Source organism: Mirounga leonina, unplaced genomic scaffold, assembly GCF_011800145.1.
Source record: "Mirounga leonina isolate KUSES-001 unplaced genomic scaffold, KU_Mleo_1.0 Mir_150, whole genome shotgun sequence".
Taxonomy (NCBI): Eukaryota; Metazoa; Chordata; class Mammalia; order Carnivora; family Phocidae; genus Mirounga; species Mirounga leonina.
This window is the reverse complement of record NW_023270374.1, coordinates 20,423,552-20,447,478: the sequence shown is the minus strand read 5'-3', so window position 1 is coordinate 20,447,478 and position 23,927 is coordinate 20,423,552. Positions and strand designations below refer to the sequence as shown.

General features: G+C 54.0%; 1 protein-coding gene across 6 annotated transcripts in view; it reads left to right on the top strand.

The window, feature by feature from the left end:
• SMOX (spermine oxidase) overlaps window positions 1–22,240 on the top strand; it is a 37,675-nt gene extending 15,435 nt beyond the window's left edge. For 2 of the 6 annotated variants that reach the window (XM_035005905.1, XM_035005906.1), the window contains exons 2-8: window positions 9,272–9,505; window positions 13,155–13,402; window positions 17,461–17,634; window positions 17,785–18,544; window positions 19,226–19,386; window positions 21,257–21,346; window positions 21,787–22,240. In XM_035005905.1, coding sequence (XP_034861796.1) covers window positions 9,298–9,505; window positions 13,155–13,402; window positions 17,461–17,634; window positions 17,785–18,544; window positions 19,226–19,386; window positions 21,257–21,346; window positions 21,787–21,924 — 1,779 coding nt within the window. In that variant the 5' untranslated portion in view covers window positions 9,272–9,297 and the 3' untranslated portion in view covers window positions 21,925–22,240. The remainder of the gene's footprint in view (window positions 1–9,271; window positions 9,506–13,154; window positions 13,403–17,460; window positions 17,635–17,784; window positions 18,545–19,225; window positions 19,387–21,256; window positions 21,347–21,786) is intronic. The other 4 variants (XM_035005907.1, XM_035005909.1, XM_035005910.1 and 1 more) reach the window with 3 other exon arrangements.
• Window positions 22,241–23,927: the final 1,687 nt, after the last annotated feature.

Below are 23,927 nucleotides of genomic sequence, written 5' to 3'. Positions count from 1 at the left end.
AGGAGACTACGTTAGGGTACAAGTAGTAGGAGACGAGGGTCATTGAGGGCCATCTTGGAGGCTGGTGACCACATGGATTGTCTTTTTGTTGCGCTTTCAGCCTCACAAGCCTTGCCTGGGAGGTCCGAGCATCCCCCGTAAGTGGGGTGGCCCTTCTCTCCTAATGCTCTGTTCCTCTCCTGTCATCAGACTGTGGCAGTGTCACTGTGGGGTAGGGCGGGCCTCTCTGGAGGTCTTGCTCTGAAGTCATCTTGCAGGAGGGTCTGTGACTTCTCTACTGACTCAACTTCCTCCATCTCCACCACATTTGGTCTCCTGGCCCAGGCCACCCTCCCCGTCCCCTCCCCCCCGGCCCATGACCCTGACCAGCATGCACTTGGGCCTGTAGGAAAACAAACATAAGAACTATGGCTGCTACATGCCTGGCTCTGGGCTAGGTATTTTGCACTGTCACACTCAGCTCCGTGAGGCAGGCACGCTTTATCCCCATTCTACTGATGAAGGTACCGAGGCTTATAGGTCACTCATCTAATTAGTGGTGAAGATTCAAACCACTGGTATTAAAAAACAAGTGATCTGATCCCAGGGAGGGCCTGTATGAAAACCATGGTGCTATAGCCTATCCTCAAAGGAGGGACTATTTATCAAGCTAGATCATCAAGTGAACCATAAGGAAGTATATTTTTGTGATTGTGTGTGTGTGTGAGAGAGAGAGAGTAGAGGAGGGAGGGTTCCTCTCTGAGGTTCCTCAAGGGCCACAGTGACTTGTGTGCCTTAAAACAGGGCTGATATCTTGGGCTTGAGGCTAATTTTCTCTCAAGTTCACCCTTTTAGGAGAGCTTCCTCCCAGAAGAGTGAGTCACTGTGAGCACCATCTCCTTTGAGCTCTCCTCTGCCCTCATCTGGTCTGTATCACCAAGGGCAGTCCCACAACAGTGTGGTCACTAGGACAGTGATCAGTTCTGTGGTCTCTTACACTTGGGTGGTTGGTGACTTCCTGGAGGGGGATTCACAGTTTGGGCATGAGGTTCTCTGCTCAGAGGGAGGAAATCCAGGCCATGGGATCTTATCCTAAGGGCTGCTGAAGGGAGCCACAGTGAGATCTGTGCCCTTAGGACTTTGCTGGGGGACACTGGAGGCTGGCTAATAGGGATTATTGCCATTTTATTATTCCCATTTTACAGAAGGGGAAACTGAGGCTTCAGGGCTCATGGACTCTCCCAAGGCCACCCTGGTTGGGGCAGAGGCTGCTGTCTGGGGCAATTTCATCTTCTCTAGGAGCCTCCAGGAGTGGAAGTCATCATCTCAGCCCCCTGACCTCTCTTTGGGCTGGTGGGGGCCGGGTGGGGGGAGGTCATGGTGTTTGCTTGCATCTGGAAGCTCTGGGATCTGAGGGGAAGACCGTGGGCCCTGCTTGCAGAGAGGTGGCTGCCTACCTGGCCAGAGATGATGTGTGCACACAGTCAGGCACAGAGATGGGGCCCCAGGGCACGGGCTATGGGGAGTGGGGGTCGGAGATGGAAGCTGGGCTGGTGGGCTGGCCCAGATTTGGAAAGGCTCATCGCTGCTTGTTTAGAAGCAGTCATGACCAGCCCCTGATCTGATCTATGGTCAGAGTGTGAACCACTCACTCACTTTTGCTCAGGGTGGGATATCTAGGGCAGGGTGTGGGGCAAAGCCATTTGAGTGTGGCTGTGGGAGCAGGACTGTAGTCCTGGGCTCTGCCCTGGCCCATCTCTACCTCCGTTTCTCTCAGACTGCCAGCTGAGCTTTATGCCCATCAGAAGGACTCTACCCTTTCTCTGGCTTTTTCCAGGCTTGCTTCCCCTCCTCCACCCCCAGCTAGGCTTCTAGCCCGGGCTGGGTCATCTCCACGGTCTGTCTCTGTAGGCAGCTGTAAGCTGGGGTCCTGGAACAATCCTCCTGGATCTATCATGCCTTGCAGAGCCTCAAGGGAAGTAGAGGCCAGACCACAGTGCTTATGTCTCCAGGAAGGCCTCCCTCTCCTGCCCACCACTGCCTGTGTGGGCCATGCCACTGGTGTTGTCCCCCTGGACACCCTGTCTAGGGCTGCCTCTCTCCATGCGGAGTGGGCTCCCAGCTTCTCCTGAAAAGGCTTACAAAGACTTTTAAAGCTGTGCTTTCAGGGACTTTACACATCTGGTCATGAGGAAGAAAGATGGCTAACAAAGACATTGTGTTGGGAGAGAAGTCCAAGTGCTAGTAAGGAAGATGGGGCCTCCAGAGCCCTTTCCCCACATTGGCCTTCGAGAGCCAGAGAACACTGCTGGTGGGTGAGCTCTGTGGAATGAGGCTCCCACGCCTTGTCCCTTTTATGAGCTTGGGGTTAGCTGGTGACCATTGTCTCTGATGCCCGACCCTCCAGAACTGGGTAGGATGTAGGCTGACTCAGAGTTGGAGGTCAGCGAAACATAGGCTGTGGTGTACTCTTATTGATGTCAGGGTCAAGGTCTCGTCTGATACTAGGGTTGGGGCCAAGGCTGAGGCCTGGGTCTGAGCTCAGACGCTGACTGGGGTTCTTCTAGAAGTGAGATGGGGCCCCCAGGTCTCCCATCTCTGTCCTGGTCTCTTCAGGGGTCTTCCTACCTCTCTGCTCTCTCAGAGATGGCCCTGGCAGGGGGCCACGCCTTTTGTCTGTGCTGCCTCATTGAATCCTCCCAGCTGTCCTACCACATAGCGGTACTGATGCCCATTTTACAAATGGGAAAGCTGGAAGACTAAATGAGGCAGTTAAGCATCAGATGGGGCTCAAACCAGTATGTCCAGGAGGTGGGGTGCCGGTGCTCATCCTTGGGGTGAGTTCAGAGGTATTGGCCAGGTGGGACCCGGAGAAGGGAAGACACTAGCCTAGGGTCACCTGGTAAGTGAAAGACTGGGCTCCCAGGCTGCCCCTGCCCTGTCCCCATGCTTAGACTGTCTCACTGCCCACCCTCATGCCCCTGTGGCTGGCCAGGCCTGGCCCTCCCTCTTTCACTTCCTGGCTGCCTGGCCTGGGTGAGGAGGCCTGGGGAGGGTCTGTCTGGGAGGAGTTTGGGCCCAGCCCCTCCCTGGGGTTGAGGGCTGGGAGGGGCCTCATGTGCAGACACAGAGCCCCTTTGTCTGGGTCACTGTGCAAAGCAGCTGGTCTGGGATTTCTGGGCGTTTTTTACATTTGAAGAATAATTGCATTGTCTGGGGGGCCCAGGAGAATCCAAATCCCTCCCCAGACCTGCCAGGCAGTCCAAAGAGATTCCCCTGGACCAGCCCCCCAGCTTCCCTCCCCCTCCCTCCCTTCTGTTAGAAACCTGAAGCAGAGAGGAGTCCCTCCAGGGAAACTGAGGTAGGGCTGCAGCCCTTGAGCACTAGGAGTATCTGTTCAAAGGAGAGATACTCTCCAAGTCCCCAAGATTGCTTAGGGGAGGGTCCAGGTGGCCCCCCAGAGCCCTGCAGGAGCAAACATGGGGCTTATAGGAAGGGAGAAGGCAACTGATCGGAAGTGGTGGGCCCATTTTGGAGTGCTTCACCTGGTGGAGTCTGGACCGTTAAGGGTGAGGTGAGGTGAGCCAGGTGGGCTAACTGCCTTGGCCATATTGTTCTCTCGGAAATGGGTCATTCACAATGAGGTGACCTTGGGAAAAGGACAGTGAAGCAGACACATTTGGGAGTAGCCTGTGTTTAGAGGGGAGCCAAGGATGGTAAGGGCTTTTTGTTTCTGGTGAGGGGAGACTTTGGAAGGGCGTGGGGCACCTGGGAAACTGGCCCTTGGTGGCAGTGGCCGCTGTGGGGGGCGGGAAGTGACCTGCCGATTGCCGGGTGAGCTGAAGCGGACTCCAGTCCTGAGGAGGAAGTGGCGCCTTGCGCCGAGCTGGGCCACTGACCGTCCTTGCGGTTCACCCCCACGGCCTGAGGAGGGGTCCCCCGTGTAGCCTGGGACCACACCCTACTCGGTGGTTGTGGGGCTGCAGCCTCATTACTGAATCGTAGCATAGGATTTCCTGGGGTGAGATGTCCCTGCTTTGGGAACAGAAGAGCGATGGCGGCGGGGGCTGGGTGGGTGTATGGGGGTGATCGCGGAGCCCAGCTAGTGCAAGGAACGCACATTTCCAGGGGGTCAGCTGCTTCGGGAAACATCAGTGGAGCAAGCCCTGCATGAGGGTGTGCGTGTTAACAGAGGCCAGAGCCTGCTTCTCTGACGCGTGTGAGGGAGGGGTGTCTCCTCTAGGGCTTCGGGTGGGCAGCGCTGGGGATCCCAAGACTTCAGTGAAGTTGGGGTATGTGTGTATGTTTGGTGGCGTCTGAGCGAGACTCGAAGCCAGAAAGGTCAGCCGGGTCCCGAGGCTAAAGGGCTGACATGCCGAGGCCTTCCCCATGCCTGGTACATGGTTAGTGCTCAGTGAATTGCTGGGTTAGGTTCCTGGTCAGTGAGAGGCCTGGGTGACACTTGGGGCAGGCCCAGCAATTCTCTAGGGGTACAGTTCAGAGGGAGGAGGCAGGCGAGTGCGTGGGGAAGTGGAGAGTGGAGGCCACAGTGATTCTGGCTGCGGGCTGGACATGGCTTGACCTGATGGATAAGGGCGGTCTTCCCTTAAGGGTGCATTCAGCTTGGAGCCTTGGGCCAGGTCGGAGGTCCAGCGGTGTTAACCATGGTGGGGAAGCACACGGAGATATGAGCTGTCTCCAGCTCCGTTCTGGGCATTTCCAAGAGGGGCTCAGGAGGAGGCCAGCACTAAAGCATGTCTCTGGTATTTGGCGATTAGGAGGCACTTCTTGGAGGGTCAATTTGAGGGGGATGCAATGAAACTGGTGAGCATGTTGAGAGAAGGTGCAGTGGGCCTGGCCTGCTAGTCTTCATCCTTCTTTCTTTGGTGACCCTGCCCCAGGGACAGGGCCTTTCTTCCCTCCGTTCCTCTCTTTTTCTTCTTCTTCTTCTTTTTTTTTTTTTTTTGAGATTGTATTTGTTTATTTGACAGAGAGACACAGCGAGAGAGGGAACACAAGCAGGGGGAGTGGCAGAGGGAGAAGCAGGCTTCCCGTGGAGCAGGAAGCCCGATGTGGGGCTCCATCCCAGGACCCTGGGATCATGACCTGAGCTGAAGGCAGAAGCTTAACGACTGAGCCACCCAGGCACCCCTGTTCCTCTCTTCTTCCCCTGCTGCCGCCTGCTTTCCAGATTGGCTTCTTGGGCAGGTTCAATCAGGGCAGTGTTGGCTTTGGGCAGCAGGGGGAGGCGCTGGCTTGCAGGCCAGAGCAGAGGTCAGGCAGTGGGGCATTCTGAATGAGGGTGGGATGCTTATGCCATGGCCGGGCCTGATTTCTCGAAGCTACCAGGCTTGGCCTGCCTGGGGATATGGGAGCTCCAGGCTCCCACCCTCATTTTGCCATGGAAGCAGGAGCAAGAAGACAAGTGGCTGTTGCCCTGCACCTCCCTCCTCCCCCACCCCTCCTCCTCCTTCTCCTCCCTGCCTGGCTGAACCAGCACTTTTTTCTTCTCTCCTTTATCTGCTCGAAAAGTACAGGGTGTTCTGTTTCTCCTGTGCATACAGATCAAGGAGAGGATGTTATTTATTTATTTATTTCCCAAAGGCGAGAGAAGGACAGGCAGGCATGGAGGAGCAGTAAGTGAGTCTTCTTCCTCAATAAGCCATTTTCTCATAAAATTAAAAAAAAAAAAATCTGAAAGGAAAAGATGCCACAAACCAACAGGAAACAAGCTGCTTCTCACCCCCTCTTCTCTACCCTGGCTGGAGATACCAGAGCACTGGAAGGTCCAGTTCAGGGCTTAGCTGAGGGCCTGGCACACAGTAGGTCTTCCTGCCTATGGTTTTCTCTGTCCCTTTCCGTTTGGACCCCAGGGTGTGCTGGCTCCCTGGGTTGATATGGGGGGCCATGGGGTGGACTCCTCATCTCTCTGCCTTCTGTGGGCTGTGTGTAGGGCCTCTCTGGCTCCTTGGGAGTCCCATCTGGGACAAGGCCTGTGGAGGGAACTGGACTGTGGGGTTCCTTGTGAAGATCAGAGATGTAGGTGACCCACATGGCCCTTGCTTACCTACTTCCACCCCTGTGCTGTCTGTTTGAATTTAAGGTCTCTGATACATTGGGAGCTCGGGGTTCTTTCTGTGTTCCTCTTAAAGGCAAACTGCCCACCTGCCATTTCCCACCATGCATTTCTGAACCCTCACCCAGAGGCACTCTGCTTATAATTTAGTTACAGAACTTTACAGGTGATTTTCACACTTGAGGCTCTTACAAATATTGTCCATCTTGTGACATCCACATAGGGCCTTATCTGACTATCACAATGTAGTGAGGACAAGCTGGCCCCTTCTGAGGCTAGCCAGGAAGTTCATGTCGCCGGCTGGGAAGGCGCTGCGCCCCAAGTATTCTTTCCCTCTATCAGCTTCCAGCTTAACTGGACCCCGGGTTTTCAGACGCGGTGGCCCACGGAGATTGGGGGTTCTGTGAAGAGACTTCAGAGGGGAGTGGGGACACCCCCCACCCCCCCCGCCGTTTCATCCCAGTCACACCCGCCCCCCCCCTCCCGGAACTTTTCCAAGAAGGGGTCGTCACCAGTCGGGTGTGAGACCTCTGAAGCAATCCCCTCCTTTATTGTATAAGCGAGGCGGTTTTGGAGGGTGGCCCTGGGCGGGGGCGGGAGGGGGAGATTGCGGATGGAGCCCGGAGACCAGGACTGAGGCAGCCCCCCCTCCCCCCAGTCCTGGGGACCGAGGCACGCGGGCGGGGCGTGCGGCAGCTCCACGTCGCATCGCGGGGTGCGGGGCAGGTGGCGTCCGCGGCAGCTCTGAGCACCCTGTGTGTGTTTACCAACCTGACGCCAGCCCGCGTCGCCCTGCGGACCCTTCCTCCCGCCGGCCGCGCGGGCCCCGGGTGCAGGCAGCCACACCCTCCCCCCTAAATTTAGTCCACCGGAAGGAGAACCCGGGCCGGGGCAGGGTGCGAGGGGAGGACGCGGGCCGCTGGACCCCGTGCTCCCAGATGCGCACAGCACCTCGTTGGAGGGAGCGGGCAGGGATCGAAGGAGCCCCGAGGCAGGAAGGAAAGGCAGAGCCAGACCGGACTCTTCTGGAAGGGGGCGGGGAGCCCCGGCCTCCAACAGAGACTCGGCCTCGGAGGGGCCGCGGGCGCCACCTTCCGGCCCTCTAGGGAACCGCGGCGGCCGGCCTGGGGCTGGGGGGTTCGCAGGGAGTTTGCGGGCGGGAGTCTGGGGACGTGGCCGTCCTAGCCCGGGTGCCCAGGTGTGGCGTCGGCAGGCGGAGCGGGTGGGGGAGGCGTGAGGAGCAGCTTCGCAGCCTCAGCGTATTCAGAAAAAGGCCCCTTTGCTAATCCTATGATAGAGAGATGTTGGAGGGCGCGGTTCAAGGTGGGACGGAAGCTTTAGTGGTCAGACCAGGAGACGCGAGAAGGAAGTCGGTGTGTAGCTTCGCTTCGCTTCTCTTCTCTTCCCCTCTCTCTCTCACCTCCCCACCCCCCCATCCCCGCACCCCCGCACCCCCCACCCCCCCGCTTTCGGGCCAGGAATGGATATCTGCATAGTTATTGAGGTACACACACATAACAAATGGCACAAATCCTACATGTCCAAGTGAGTGGGTCTTTATATATACAATGTGTGGCCACCATTCAGATCAAGATACATATTCCTTCCACCCCAGAGAGTTCCATCCTGACGCTTTTCAGTCATTCCCTTTCTCCCAATCTCTCTTCTCTCGTCACAGGTTCATTTTGCCACTTCATGAGCTTCATGTAAGTGGAGGCATACACTATGTACTCTTTGGTCTCTGACTTCCTTTGTTCAATGTAACGTTCAAGGGTATCAGTAATTTCGTTCTGTTTATTGCTGAAGGATATTCCCTTGTACGAAAATGCTACACATGGCACAATTTATTTATCCATTCTCCCATGGCTGGACCTTTGGGCTGCTTCTGTTTGTTGGCCTTTATAAATAAAGCTGCTATGGATTTTCTTTAGCATGTCTCTTTGGTGGAACATGCCCTGCTTCTCTTGGGTTTATTCTTGGGGGTGCGACTGCTTCATCACTGGAAGGGTTATGCTGAGCTTTATTAGGTATGGGAGACAGTTTTTTATGTCCCCTGTCCACTCCACTGCCTGCAGCCACCTTCCGCCCACCCTTCCTCCTGTGTTGTTAGGTCCTGGACACTGTTAGAGTCTGGAGTTTCTGCCACTGAAACCTCAGTAAAGACAATTGGAATCAGAGTTGCATGGGTCAGGGAGGGAACAGGGACGGGATCAGAGCTGAGTGGCCCCTTGGGATGGCCCACAGACACCTTCAGACCCTCGTGGTCACTCTGGGAATAGAAGGGTAGCTTGTCCTAGAACTGGGGCAATTCAGGGACCCCCCCCCCCCCTTGGCCCCCCAGCCCTCAGCGCCCCAGCCCGGCGTCTCTGAACAAGCTGGCTAAGTGTAACTGTCAATTTGACGTCTGGCCTCTGGTGCCATGGGTCCTCAGAGTCCACCGTTTCCTGGGCTCCTTACTGCTTTGCGGTGACTGAGGGGCTGGGTGGCTGGGGAAAACAACCAGAGACCTACCCGGAATAGCAGAGGCTTGTCCGATACCGGCCTCGTGGCACTTTCTGGGGGGAGGGCGGGACTATGTCCTGCCCACCAAATTGCCACTTCGCTCAGGCTGTGAAAGACGAGCAGAAAGCTAGAGGAGAAGAGAAGGGGTAAAGGAGAAAGAGTGCCAGGGAAGAACCACGCAAGGGAGGGAAAGTAGAGGCTCCAGCGCTGTGTGTGCAAGAGTCCTGAGGTCTGTGTGAGTGTCTTGGGGTCCATGTGAGCATCCTGGGGTCCATGTGAGCATCCTAAGGTCTGTGTGAGCAGCCGGGGTTGGTGTGAGCTGGACCACAACAGCTGTGCTGGGGCAGGCTGGCTCAGGGTCAGCAGTGTCAGCTTCTCCTGACTTTGGCTTTTTTGCTCAACCCTTCCTGACTGGCTCTTGTCTCAGGCTCGGGGAAGAGGCAGTGCCGAGCAGGTTTGGGATGGAATTGATGGATTTGGGGGGCTCGGGGCAGGCTCCCAGTAGTCCTGCTTGCTTGTGGGGGCCCACGGTGCCTCTTCCCCACCTCTCTCCTTCCCTCTGTCTGTCCTCCTCCCTGGGTCCTCTTGTCCAGGTCTCAGGAGGAGCCCGAGGGCTCGAGGTTCCCCCTTGAGGACAGAGCTCATGAGTGTCCCTTAGAGCATGTGGGCAGTGAAGGCAGAGCAGGTAAGCCGTGACACCCCTGCCCCTCGCAGGTTCCTAGGAGGCCAGTACGGACGGTATGCAAAGTTGTGAATCCAGTGGCGACAGTGCGGATGACCCTCTCAGTCGTGGCCTACGGAGAAGGGGACAGCCTCGTGTGGTGGTGATCGGCGCTGGCTTGGCTGGCCTGGCTGCAGCCAAAGCACTTCTGGAGCAGGGCTTCACGGATGTCACTGTGCTTGAGGCTTCCAGCTGCATCGGAGGCCGCGTGCAGAGCGTGAAACTCGGTGAGTGTCCCCCCAGCTCCTAGGCCAAGGTCATCTTCTGTCCTTCAGTGCTCTGGCCCTGCCTGGAATGTCATTATTATGGTTTTTCCCTGCGATAAATGTTCCATCATGCATGCTGCCTGGGCATTTGCCAGAAGCTTCCTTTGCCCTTTGAGCAACCCTCTGAGGTGGGCAGGGTGGGGCTCTGGCCTTCATTTTGGAACATGACCTAGAGTTCACAGTATTTAGGAAGGAGAGGACACCCAGCCAAACCTTCTTGGCAGTGGGTGGACTGGTTTCTACTTCACAAGAAGAGGAATTCTGTAAGTTTGTATTAGTCATTAACTCTTGAGTGTGAATTAGTATATCATGACTGAGAGCTAGTCCTGGGGCAATAGGAGCTCAGGGCAGTAGAGGTGGATGGGATTTGTGGGTGATGGGCAGATCTTAGGATTGTCTGGGAAGAGGATCGGTCTAGGTCGCAGAGTAATGAAGACTCTTGAGAAAGGAGCCAGGAAGGAGACTTACCCCAGGGGTGGGCAGATTTTGCCAGGGGTCCTAACGGGTGGGGAACTTGCCTGAAATGCAGCTGGAGGTCAGCGCTTCCCAGCCAGGGGTCTGGCCAATGAGAGGCTGAGTGGGTAGGGACCACGCATGATGGCCTGAGGCACATGCTACATTGACCCTCCAGAGGATTTTGTATCTGGGTCCGTTGCCACATGGGGCAGCAAGGCCATACAGATATCATGTGCCCACATTTGATGGATGTGGAACCTGGCTCAGAGATGTAGGTGGTCAGGCTTAGAACGGGCAGAGACTGAGGACACACATGGGGCCCTTTTCTCTTTCAGAAACTTTGACACATTGGGAGTCTTCTAGAGCGTTTCCTGGAAGGCGTCTATGAGTTGCGTCTGTCTTCTGCTGGCACACATAGGAGTGTGCTGGCAGTGAGGATGAAGGTGCCATCCAAGGCACTCGTAAACCTGGGGACAGCCAGCGGGGAAGCCCTGGGACTCTTTGCTCAACATCTGATTGGCTGACTGGGAGGCTTCGGGAAGGGGCAGCTCCAGTTGTGGTTCTTGAGTCTTGATAAGACATTCAGTGTGTGACACAGAAGCAGATGAGAGGACACATGGCCCAGTCTCAGTGGTCGCTGACCGCGGAGACACACCGTGCATGGTACAGGCAGTGAGGCGGAAGCTTGGGGCTGCAGGAAGCTGAGGGGATGCACCATCTATCCATCTATTGGTGGCGGAAGCCTTCCTGACCTGGGGGAGCTTGGGGATGGGCGGAGTTGGGTGGGCAGAAGAAGGAGGGGGCGATATGCGTGGGGCAATGGATGTGAAGAAGATCGAGGCAGACCCTGCCAGGAGTGGGGAGAGCACGTCCAGGGAAGGGCAAATCTGCATGTGTTGTGTGTGCAGACTCGAAGGGCTGAATGCCCGGGCTGCAGTTGGGCCTGCTTCAGTGTGAGACGGTGGCTGTGAGTCTCAGGGGTGTTGGGCAGGTGTTGAAGGCCAGAGGCTCTGGGGACACTGTGGGGCAGATGAGGAGATGGTGCTGGTGCCCTTGGATGCAGGGGTGTCAAGGATCACAGCAGCCGAGGGGCAGGTAGGAGAGGGCAGGAGATATCTTTAGACTGGGGCCTGCTCACCCCACCTCCTTGCAGAGCCTGGCGAATAGAGATGGGATGCTGACCTTGTGGCCGACCCCAGGCTGCTCACCTCAAACCTGCTTTTGCCATGTGTCGAGCCAGGAAGGGTGCCCCGTGCTTGGATGTCGCTACCCAGTGGCTGTGGGATTTGGAGCTCCCTGGCATGCCCTGGGGAGGGCCCAGGCCCCTCCCCAAGGTGTTGGCTCCCTTCTTCTCTTGGGAGCTCAAACCAGGCAAGACACCTTGGGGAACCCCAAGCCTGGAGGCATGGCACTGGGTTTTTTTAGCTTCTTGTGCCTTCCCATCTGCCCACTTTTCCTGGACAAAGGGACATACACATTCCTGCCTCCTCCAGAGATAGGAGTAAATTCTTTCTCACTGGCTGCCAGCAGGAGGTTGATTGCTTTTTCTCTTGCTCTGTGTTTGGTACGTAGTATATACAGGGCTATTTTTAGTAACTGGTGGTTTAATTAGAAACACCCAGCAGAGGGAAGGCACACAAAAAAAGAATGTCCATTTTGTGGGGTGAGGGGTGATACTGTTGTCTATTATGGCATATCAGATAGCTATTGCTGCCTAACAAATCACCCCAAATGTAGCAGCTTAAAACAGCATGGTTTATTTGCTTAAATTGTGTGGGTCAGGAATTTGGGCCAGACTCAGCTTGGTGGTTCTTTTGCTGGTCTTGCCTGGGATCTCCCACTCAGCTGCAGTCATCTGGTGGCTTGACCGGGGCTGGTTTGTCTAAGACAGCCTTACCCATTTGTCTGGTGGTTGGCACTGGCTTTTTGGCTGGGCCACACATATCCAGCAGGATAAGCCTGTCCACGGTGGTCACATTCTAAGAGGGTGAATGTGGAAGCCCTGAGATCTCTTGAGGCCTCGGCTCTGAAGCCAAAGACATCACTTTCACTGCGTTCTGTTAATCAAAGCAAGTCAAGAGGCCAGCCCTCATTCAAGGGGGTGGGGAAATAGGCCCCACCTATTGATGGGAGGACTGGCAAGGTCACGTTGCAAAGGGCCATGTGTACAAGGATAGGAGGAATTATTGTGATCATCTTGCCAAAAAATTTAACTGCACATGATATCTTGAATCAGTCCTCCCAAACAAAACAAAACACAAAAAAATGTTCCTCTCTCTTCTTTCATTGTTTCAACTTCCTTGGGAGCTAGGCAAGGAAGGAGACAATGTGCCACAGTCCCTGTAGCATCAGAAGAGGAAACTGAGGCCCAGGCACAGATGCCTCAGAGCATCTGGTGCCTTGGTTGTGGATGGGGTGGTAGAACCAGCCCCAGCCCTAGCCCTGTCTCAACTTGGGTCCAGGAGTTGCCCCCTTCCCTAGTCAGACTCCCAGGGTTCTGCCACCTTATGTTCTTCTGCCTTAGAAAGATAGAGCTTAGTTTTCTCTGGAAGTCTATTTTAGACTACCCTGGGGAGGAGTCTTCCAGACTGGAATGTTTGCTGTCTCTCCTCTGCCCCAGACTAAGTTGGGAGAGGGGCCACTTTCTGTCTGGGATAGGGGTTTAGACTCTGGGGCCACTGGAGATGTTGAGGAATTGGAGTAAGGTCAGATGAGGACCTTGGACCAATCTGAGGATTTCCTTACTGGGTGTTTCAGATAACCTCACTCCCTTCGCTGGGACCACTGTACCCTCAGGTGCCCACAGAGTGTCTCCTGAGGGAGGGTCACCAATGAGGAAGGAGGGTCCAGTGTCTGGTGTTATGTTAGACAAAGGTAGGATGGAAAAGGAGAGCCTTCTAACTAGTCCAGTGAAGTGACTCTGGAGCAGATCACAAAGTCATTCAGGGGTGGCAGTTATCTCAGCTGAATAGCGGAATCCATTTTGTGCCACATGTGGTTACCACTGGGAACTTTTCATTGAAGACTTTGATTAGTTGCCAGACTGGGACCTAACTCCCTTCTTGCCCTGTTGTGGGGATGGTAGGAGCCTCTTGGAAGAAGAAGGGTGAGGTGGTGTTCTGGCCCTCTCTGAAGAAGTCCCTGCCCCTCTAAGGGCTATTGTTGTCACCATCAGGACACGCTACCTTTGAGTTGGGAGCCACCTGGATCCATGGCTCCCATGGGAATCCCATCTATCATCTAGCAGAAGCCAATGGCCTCCTTGAAGAGACAACTGATGGGGAGCGCAGCGTGGGCCGCATCAGCCTCTACTCCAAGAATGGCGTGGCCTGCTACCTCACCAACCGTGGCTGCAGGATCCCCAAGGACGTGGTTGAGGAATTCAGTGATTTATACAACGAGGTGAGGTGTTAGCAGGGCAACTGGGCACATGGGTGTGGGAGGCAGGGAGCACCCTGGCAGTGTGGGGAGAGTTGGGTGACCTGTGGGGTCTTCTGTGATTCTGGTCATGTTTTTGCATACTTTCTGGGCCCTGTATTTGGAAAATCAGGACAATCTGAGGATAGAATGAAGATGATGAGTGGGGAAGTACTAGGTAAGAGACAATTGATACAGATGATTAGATATTTCTTCAGAAAGACCCTAAATATCTTTTATTAGGGGGCACCTGGGCGGCTCATTTGGTTGAGTGTCTGACTCTTGATTTTGGCTCAGGTCATGGTCTCAGGGTCCTGGAATCGGCCACATTGAGCTCTGCACTCAGCAGGGAGACTGCTAGAAGATTCCTCTCCCTCTCCCTCTGCCCCTCCCCCTGCTCTCTCTTTCTCTCAAATAAATAAATAAATCTTAAAAAAATCTTTTATTAGATTTATTAGTAGGTGCTTGGGTGGTGATTGTTGTTGTTATTGCTTTTGGGTACTCTTGCAAGTGGTAATTTTTTAAAACTTACCTTCTAATTTTTTCCAGTGTATAGGACTATAACTGATTATTATATATTGATTTTGGCTACCTTGATAAAGTATTATTTTAATGCTAATATTACAGCCATTAACATATTAATTTATATTCTAATAATATTTTGGAATTTTATGTACATACTGTACAAAACAATGGCAATTTTGTTTCCTTCTTTCTAATCCTCAGACCTGCATTGTGCAGTAGAACTCTCTACAATAATGGAGATGTTTTAGACCTGCGTTATCCAGTAGGGTAATCACTAGCTACATGTGGCTCTTGAGCTCTTGAAATGTAGCTAGTAACACTGAGGAACTAAATATTTAATTACTTTTAAATCGCCACAGGTGTTTAGTAGCTACTGTATTGGACAGCACAGTCTAAGACAACTTATTTCTTTTCTTGCAGTATTGCACTGGCTGGTGTCTCCAGTACAGTGTTGGATAGAAGTGGCAATGGCACACATCCTTATCTAATACAGGTTTTTAAAAAAAATGTTCATGTTTTTAGTATCTTTCAGTGGCCCTGTGAACTGCACTTAACAAGCAAGGTAGCACATAGGTCTTGCCTTCTGATAGCTTGTCATGTGCAGTATAATGACCCTTCACTCCAGGTCAGTAAGTTGACCAACCAGCACCTATTGCACATTTTCTGTCTCTTGGGCATGGGAAAGGAGAAATGACTCTTGGGGATAGTCCTTGCTCAATGGGGGGCAGGCGCACCGTGACTTCTGTGTATGCACCCACAAGGTATGTTGTGTGCAATCCCATGGTATTGTGTGTTCTCACTCACGTACAAAGAGACTGAATTGTTAACGAGCAGATAAGAACTAGTATTCTCCAAAGTAGACCTTTCTGGTCTCCTGAGAATTAGTCACATCCTTATTTCCAGGTTATCGTGAGTGCTTTAGGCATGGATGCTTCTTGAGAATGACTTTCAGGGTCTATGACTTGCTTGTACTCTTAAATGTGCTTAAAAGTAGATCATCATCGGCTTCTGCTTGTGGGTTTGAGTTTTGAAAGCTAAGAGTGTGAGTTGTGGAGAGTAGGATGGAGAGTAGGTGGGTTATCAGTTGGAGCAGTGATGCTTTGGGTCAGAAGGAAGAGGTGTTAACCCTGAGGAAAGAGAGGTTTCCTTGTGTGGCTCTTAACCAGAGCTGGAGGCCATTCTAAGAGGCACGCTCTAAGCCTATGAAGCCCTGCCTGAGGGTGGCTTCATAAGAAATATGCAGCCTTCCTCCAAAGGTGACGACTTTGAAGGGCTGCTCATTTGAATCCATTCTATTTGTTAACAAATAAATGAGTTCGTGCACTAGTATCATGCTCCCTGGAGCAAGACTACTTTGATTCAAATACTAGTTCGACCATTTATGAGCTGTATGATCTTGAGCGAGTTGTTGAGGCTCTCTGAGGACTCTTACTTTCCTCGTCTATAAAATGGACGCAGTTAAACCTACTTCAGAGCGTCATGAGGATTAAATGAGATCCTGATATAAAGTGCTTAATGAGAATCAGGGTGAGTATTATTGGCTGTTACAGGCCTGTGCCATTTCCCTTGGTCACATTGGGAAGATGTAATTTAATCCAGGGCAGGAGACTGTAGCCCTATGACAAACCCATGTTCAGTGAAGGCTGTCCCAGTTGGGGGTTGACACAAAGAATCATGTAGATGGACTAAATTTATCACTCCCAGCTGCACATTTCGGCCTTTAGTCAACATAAGCTAAGGACTGGCTACCATGTTGCTTATCACCAGAGGAAAAAAACTCAGGGAGGAGGAGGCAAGCCGAAAGCCTGACTCCTTGGCAGTGGTACTGGGTGAGGAATTTGCTGAGGACTCCAGTTAAGGCCAAATGCCCAGCATCTTGTGACTGGACGTCGGAAAAGCAAACAATTTAACTCATTTTCTTCTTTATATTGTATACTTCAGAGACATGTTTAATTCATATTTCTAGCTCATGGGGAGGTTTTTCCCTTGAGTGGGATGGTGGGGGATGGGCAGCGTCACCTTCCTTCCTCTACTGAGCAGCCCAGGGCCCTGTACCAGGGCTGGGTTACAGGGCAGACATCATTCCCATGAATGTGCGCTGACCAAATTCAAACTCACTTTAGGAGGGGAAACAAACCACTAATTGACACCAGCCACAGATGTTTGGCCAAGGAGCCCACATGTACCAGTGTCCTAGGAGGGAGAGTGGGCGTGTGCTCATGCTCACAACCCTTCAGTGATGCTAGTGTCCAGAGTCCTTGACATGACTCTTAGTCCCTCATGCCCCGCCCCTGCCTGCCTTTTCAAAGTCATCTCTTGTAACTTTCTCTTTCCTCGCTGCCCATTTCGGCAAGCCTGAGCCACTTACGTTCTCTCACCTCTCCCTCATCTTTTCCTCTCTCTCTCACTGCCAACAAGCCAAGGTCATCTGGCTTGATCTCACAACCTCTGGGTTCTTCCCGATCACAGCACATCATGTAGAAACAGCTCAGTTATGATATCTCCCCAGTCCGAGCGAGGGCAGGGGACTTTCCTTCTTGCTCATGATTATAATCTGTGTTGGGTACAGCCCAGTAACTGTTTGTTGAGTGAATGTTGGGGCTCGGACTTGGCCTTCCCGGGATGCCATGCCTGACCCAGGACTAGCTTCCTTTCCGCGGGGAGACTAGCCCAGTGTTTGGTGGGAGTTATGTGCCGGGCAGGCAGGGGGCGCAATAGGACCGGGCTCCAAGGGACTGTTTGTTGCTTTCTGTTGATAAGGTGTGGGTTGGAGTTCTTGTCAAAATATGCCTGTGAAATGTATGTTTGTTCCTCGGCATACTGGGGCCTCCCTCCCCACCACACGTCCGGCCCTAACACGGCTATCTTGCTTAAACAAGTCTGGGTTCCACAGTAAAAGGGGCACTTTGTGTGGACCCGAGCAGGGCCAGGGCGGGTCTCCTGGGAGCTCAGATTTCAGGGCTCCTTCTGTTCCCTCTCCCCCACAAACACTGGCCAGGGCACAGTTCCAGACTCTCCCTCCTGGGAGAGGGTGAAGCAGATACACTTGGGCAGCAGTTGCAGGGAAAGGGTTTGCGCATTTGGTTCTGGGAAGAAGGAAATGTGTGCAGACCTGGGTTCCCCCGTGGTTGGTCTGCTTGGCCACATAGCGCCCTTGGTGGGGGCGGTTCCTTTCCCACTGGGCACCAAACATTTTGCTTTGTTTTCAGCAAGGGCCCAGCAAGAGAGCCTCCAGGGCTCCCTCCCTCTCCCTCACAGACCCAGGGGGTCTTAGAGGGCCATCTGGAAGCAAGGAGGCTGGCTGCCCCGGGGCAACTTGTCAGCCTGAACACTGGCCCTGTTGGTGCAGCCTGAGTGTGGCACCCAGTGCCACGTTGATTCACCAAGCAAGAGGAGCCGTGAGCTCAGTGTATCTGGGAACACTTGGAAGGTGGGGACTTTTGAGTTGGGGTTCTTTGGTCTGAAATGGAGGTGGGATGAGGGAGTGTGTTTTCAGTCTCCTGGGGTCTCTCTGGCAGGTCTATAACTTGACCCAGGAGTTCTTCCGGCATGGTAAACCAGTCAATGCTGAGAGTCAGAACAGTGTGGGGGTGTTCACCCGGGAGGAGGTGCGCAACCGCATCAGGGATGACCCTGAGGACCCGGAGGCCACCAAGCGCCTGAAGCTCGCCATGATCCAGCAGTACCTGAAGGTATCCTTGTCCACTCAGAGCAGGTGCTGGTGGGAGGAAGACCGATTCTGGGGAGTCTGGGTCCAAGCAGGATGGCACTACTTTGAGGTCCTGTTACGACCCCTGCCTGGCCCTGGTGGTCACCTAGCTCCTCTCTGGCTCTTCCCACAGGTGGAGAGCTGTGAGAGTAGCTCCCACAGCATGGACGAGGTGTCCCTGAGCGCCTTCGGGGAGTGGACCGAGATCCCCGGGGCCCACCACATCATCCCTTCGGGCTTCATGCGGGTTGTGGAGCTACTGGCCGAGGGCATCCCCACCCATGTCATCCAGCTGGGGAAACCCGTCCGTTGTGTGCACTGGGACCAGGCCTCGGCCCGCCCCCGGGGCCCTGAGATTGAGCCCCGCGGCGAAGGTGACCACAACCATGACGCCGGGGAGGGCGGCCAGGGGGGAGAGGAGCCCCGGGGGGATGGGCGGGATGAGGACAAGCAGTGGCCGGTGCTGGTGGAGTGTGAGGACTGCGAGGTGATCCCGGCGGACCACGTGATCGTGACCGTGTCGCTGGGAGTGCTCAAGAGGCAGTACACCAGCTTCTTCCGGCCAGGCCTGCCCGCCGAGAAGGTGGCTGCCATCCACCGCCTGGGCATCGGCACCACCGACAAGATCTTTCTGGAATTTGAGGAGCCCTTCTGGGGCCCCGAGTGCAACAGCCTACAGTTTGTGTGGGAGGACGAGGCGGAGAGCCGTACCCTCACCTACCCGCCCGAGCTCTGGTACCGCAAGATCTGCGGCTTCGACGTCCTCTACCCGCCCGAGCGCTACGGCCACGTGCTGAGCGGCTGGATCTGCGGGGAGGAGGCCCTCGTCATGGAGAAGTGCGACGACGAGGCGGTGGCCGAGATCTGCACGGAGATGCTGCGGCAGTTCACAGGTGTGTCCCCGCGCCTCCGGCCTCCGCCTGTGCCCCCCCCGCCCGCTGCCCCCCCCGCCTCTCCTGCACCAGCAGTAGCTCTCCGCAGCCCCTGATCCTGCCGGCCGAGGGGCGCGCCCACTGGGAGAGCCGCCGCCCGGCGCCCGGGCTCCCAGATTGCGGGCTCCTCCCCGCAGCCCCCCTCTGGAACTTGAAACACTCAGAACCTTGGGCGCTGTGTTTCTTCTGAGGGCTGATGGTAAAAAAACTCAGGTATCACCCCCAAACCTCAGATTGCCCATTTCCTACTCATACTGTCCTGTTAGGAGATGGATTAGCGTTTCACTCTCTGATTCTTTTAGTTGAACATTTTTTTTTCATCCGCTACCCCAGAAGAGCCTCACGAGAACCCCTGAAGTGGGAAGGGGAACCTTGATGATCTGGAGTATTTTTTCATACGGGAAAATTAGGGCCCCGGAGGGATGAGCTGTTTTGCCGGGGGTGTCCACAAGGAGGCGCTGCGGGGGTAAATAGCTGGAGCACCGAGCATCCACCCTTCCCGCTGCGTCTTCCGTGCCTGCCCGCAGGGGCCTGGCCTTCTTGCAGCCCCGGCTGTGGACTGGCAGTAGCCTGCTCAGGGCTGTCTTCTGTGTCTAGCCATTTCTTATCTTCCTCCCCTTGGCTCTCCCAACTCCCCAACAGGGAACCCCAACATTCCAAAACCTCGGCGAATCCTGCGCTCGGCCTGGGGCAGCAACCCCTACTTCCGAGGCTCCTATTCGTACACGCAGGTGGGCTCTAGTGGGGCAGACGTGGAGAAGCTGGCCAAGCCCCTGCCGTACACCGAGAGCTCCAAGATGGCGGTGAGCGTGGTGCAGACTGAGGAGGGCCGGGGGGCCGGGGGCAGGTGTTTTGGGTGCGGGCTTGGTTGGCGGGCAGGGGGCGGGCGGTGCTCACCGAGGGGTGCGAAGCGGAGACGGATGGAGTAGCTCCTGTGATGAAGGAGAAAACAAGGACATGTGCGCTTAACATCTGGAAGAAAAATTAGGGTCAAAATTGACATGTTAAACGCTTTATTGAGCTGGTAGAAGCTGAGCCATTCCATGCTCTGCTGTCCGATATGGTAGCCATTGGCCACATTTCGTTGAAATGAATTAATTAAAATTGAAATCAGTGTGTTAAATACCTAGTTCCTTGGTTGCACTGGCCACGTTTCCCAAGTCTGATAGGCACGTGTGCCTAGTGTTGCTGTGTGGGGTTCTGTAGCAGATAAAGCATTTCTCTCACCGTGGAAAGTTCTCTTGGACGGCACTGATTCCACAGAAGTAAGTTTCCCCAACATGGTTTATTTACTTCTTTTGCCTACTATGTTTCAGAAAATAAAATTGAGAATACTGACCCTCCCCCAAATTATATCAACTCTATAATAAATCATAGAGAAAAAGAATAAATCTGAGAGAAACAATTGTATATATTTCTGGTCTTACAAAGTGGATTTCGAGTTCCCCCCAGCAAGCGCACACATACAATAAATGCTCAAACCCGAACAGAATGATATTTAGAACAATTCTTTGGTGTAAGTGGTGAAGATTTCCAGCGTGTGTTGTGCGTGGCCTGGCTGTGCTCAGCGGGAGAGAGGAAGAGGCCCTCGCTGCTGCCACAGTCGCCCTCCTAAAAACCAAACCTTCTCTTGTCACTGGCATCAGTTAGGACTAGTGCCTACAGCACAAAGCGAAACAACATGAAAATAACTGGGGCTTAAAAACCACACAGAGTTTCCTTCTACCAGACAAGGGGAAATCCAGAGGTAGGTATCAGGACCCAACGTCACTGGCACCTGGCTCCATCTTCCAGGCCACTTTGTGGTTCTAGAGGGCCGCGAGGCTGTGACAGGCAGAGGAGGCAAAAGAGGGGAACACCCCCTGCCCCAAGACTTGCCTCTAAGCAACAGTGCCCTTGGAGCTGATTGGCCAGAACTAAGTCACATGCCTATAGCAGCTGCAGAAGAGGTTGGGAGGCATCGTTTTTTTTTTTTTTTTTTTTTTTTTCCATTCTGGATGGCCATGAACCCGGTTAAAAATCAGGGCTCTGTGATGGAGGAGAAAGAGGAGAATGGATGTGGGAGGAGGCAGCTTGCCTTCTGCCACAATATGCCTCCCCCCGCCCTCCTCCAGCCCAACTACCTCTTCAGGCTGCTCCCTTGTTGGTGGGTTAAAGCTTCCCTATGCCAAGTGCGTGGTCTGTGGACCAGCAGCGTCAGCATCATGGGGGAGCGCCTTAGAAATGCAGGCTCTCAGCACCCCCTAGACCTGCTGAATGAGAAACAACATACTACAGGGTCCCCAGTTGGTGCCTTTGTACGTTCAGGTTGAGATACAGTGGGATTAAGTCCTAACTCAAGCTTGGGATGCAAGCATTTGTTCTTTGCCTGGACCCCACGTAGACAGCTTGCTTTCTTGAGGGTGAGCCCTGGCTGTACCAAAATATTTCACTGTCCCTTGCTCTGATGCATTTTTGCCCCCATTTTTTCCTTCTTCCTGAAACGTCCTTTGCCTGTTTGTTTACCTCGCATCTTCTGAGAAGGAGCCCAAAGATCCTGTCCTCTGGGAAGCTTTGTGTGATCCCCCTTACAGTGGGCCTCTTTTCTGGGCTCTCGGCACCTTGCCCAAACACCCATCATGTCACACGTGACGCCGTTTAGTAACTGGGTTTCGTGTCTGGCTTCCCCACCAGCAAGGAAACTCCTCAAAGCAGCGGCCCGGTCACCTTTTATCTTCCAAGTGCTCAGAACAGTCCCTGGACCCTAATAGGGGCTCCATAAAGGTTTGTTAAATTACCGCCTAACTTTATTGAGTGCTTATGTTCTTCCAGGTTCTAAGTGCTTTAGATACATTATTTCAATTAATCCTTACAGCCACCCTCAGAAGCAGGTGGTACAAACCCATTTGGCAGGTGACAAAATCAAGGCTTAGGAGGTTAAACCACTAGCCCTGAGTTCACTGTAAGAGATACAATGAGCCTCTGAGACTGCAGAACCAACCAGGACTCCTAACAGCATCTGAGCAGAAAGAACTGAGGCCTGGATGTCTGGGGAAGAAGCAGGGGAAGGTGGCCAGGAGGGACGGGCAACTCCTCATCCCGCGGAAGCAGCAGTACCTGCTGTCTGACTTGTAGTGTGGATGGGGGGGGGTTTCTGGGGGCAGACAGGTAGCCTCCCAGTCTTTCTCGCTCCTCCACCCTCACTTCCCCGTCCCCTGGCCCAGCCCATGCAGGTGCTGTTCTCGGGTGAGGCCACTCACCGCAAGTACTACTCCACCACCCATGGTGCTCTGCTCTCTGGCCAGCGCGAGGCTGCCCGTCTCATCGAGATGTACCGGGACCTCTTCCAGCAGGGGACCTGAGGGCCCTCTTCACTGCCGAGCGTGTTCCTTACAGAGCCACTAACTTGTGACTACCAGCCCTGCCCCTCGCTGCTGTGTGCTCCTCATTTTCTAATCCTCTGTAGACTGGATTTGTATCTTTGGTAGAGGTAGCCACCCGGCCTGGCTTCAGATCTGGTCCTGTAGCTTTTCCTTTTCTCCATGCCGGGTGGTGACCAGGGTGGGGCCCGTTGATTTACCTCTGTGCTCTGACCCCCCCTCCCCTCCTGCCTTGTTATTGTAAGTGCCTTCAATACTTTGCATTTTGGGATAATAAAAGAGGCTTGCCCTTCCCATGCTCCTCAGCTTCTCTCTATTCTTCCGTTTACCTCAGCCTCTTTATGTGTATGTGTGTCTCTAGTTTTTTTTTTTTTTTTTTTTTAGCTCATCTTTTTTGAGTGAGGGGATGGTGGGAGGGCTGTGACCTGGCTGTGTCCCCAGAGGTAAGGTATCTGCCCTTACCGGAAGGAGTAACCCCTCACCTCAGTCTGTTTGTGGTTGTTTGCCTTCCTGCCGGCGAGACCCCTCAGGGATCAGGGCTCCTCACCACTCAGCTCAGCTCCTCCGGGATGGGCCTGTGGCTGCCCACTGGCCCTTTGCTGGACCTCTCAGAGCCCTACGGGGTGGCATGGCCACATGGAGTGAAGGTGAGTTCCACGGGAGGGGACATCTGTTGTGGCTTCATGTCAAGCTCAGATGTACTAATTATTAGTGAGTGTCACCTGGCCATGGGGCCCTAGGTCTGGCCTTTGGGGTGGTGGCTGCTGTTGACTTCTGGGCAGGCGGACAGTCTGGCCATTCTGGGGGGATGTTCTTAAGTGTTGCCCACCTGCTGTATTCCGAGGGCCTATCACTTGTTGGGGGCGTTAGTCTTTTCTGCTTTTTTTTGCTGAGTGAAAGCACTCCCCTCCCCCACTTGCACACACGCACCCACATACACTCACTCCCACACGATACACCACCCCGCACCCTTACACCAACATATAACCATATGGACACACACACACATAGAACCTTAAAGAACATTCAGTCATGTTCTTACTCCAGATTGCTAATGATAGAGTTCGAACTGCCTAGAATTAAGGGATTTGGGAGGTGGAGGAAGTTGTGAACATCCTGGTGGGCCCCCCGGTCGGACTGTGTGAACTCAGGCTGGGCCCCCTTCTCAGAAGTGCAGGGCCCGGCTCCTGCTATGCCTACGTGCTCTCCCCTGTTGCCTGTGGTTATGATGGAGCTGTCCTCCGCAGGCCTGCCTGCATCCACTTGCACACATGCCCCTGCACACCCACCCACCACGTGCACGCTGCGCACGGGCATCCTTGCTCTGCCAAGGTGGGGCCGCCTGGTGCTTGGTCAGGGACTCACATCACCTGACACATAACTTAAAAAATTGTAAGTATATAAACATTTTTTGAGAAGAGGTTCTATTGATGTGGTGCAAGCTCAAAGGTCATGAAAGGGCGCATGGGGCCATCTCCTCCCACACCTGTCCCCAGTAGCATGACTGCTCCCCCCAGCCCATGTTCTTAGTGCCTTGGGCATCCATTTCCACTATGTCAATATAAATATGGGCCCTTCTCCCTCCTTTTTACACAAAAGTGACAAAGTATTCATCCCATCCCGCATTTCGCTTGTTTTAGTTAACGTAACGTATCTTGGAGATCTTTCATAACGGCGCTTATGCAGACAATGTAAATTTGGACTTTACTGTGGCCGGGGGGGTTGGGGGTGTCTCCTTCCTGGCCCACAGTTACTTTGCAGGAAGCACCGTCTGTTGACTTCACCTTGGGAGGCACTGACCCAGTGCGCTGAACCCTCCCCGTGTCCTAGATTTTCCCCACTGACTAAGGTGGGGTGGATAGAAGTGGCCTGAAACATAAGTATGGGGGAAGAAAGTAATAAGCAGATGCTCAGGATCACTGGCAGAGGAATTTTAAAGGGCTCTGTGAGGGTGAAAGGACCATAAATGTTTATTCTGTGATTGC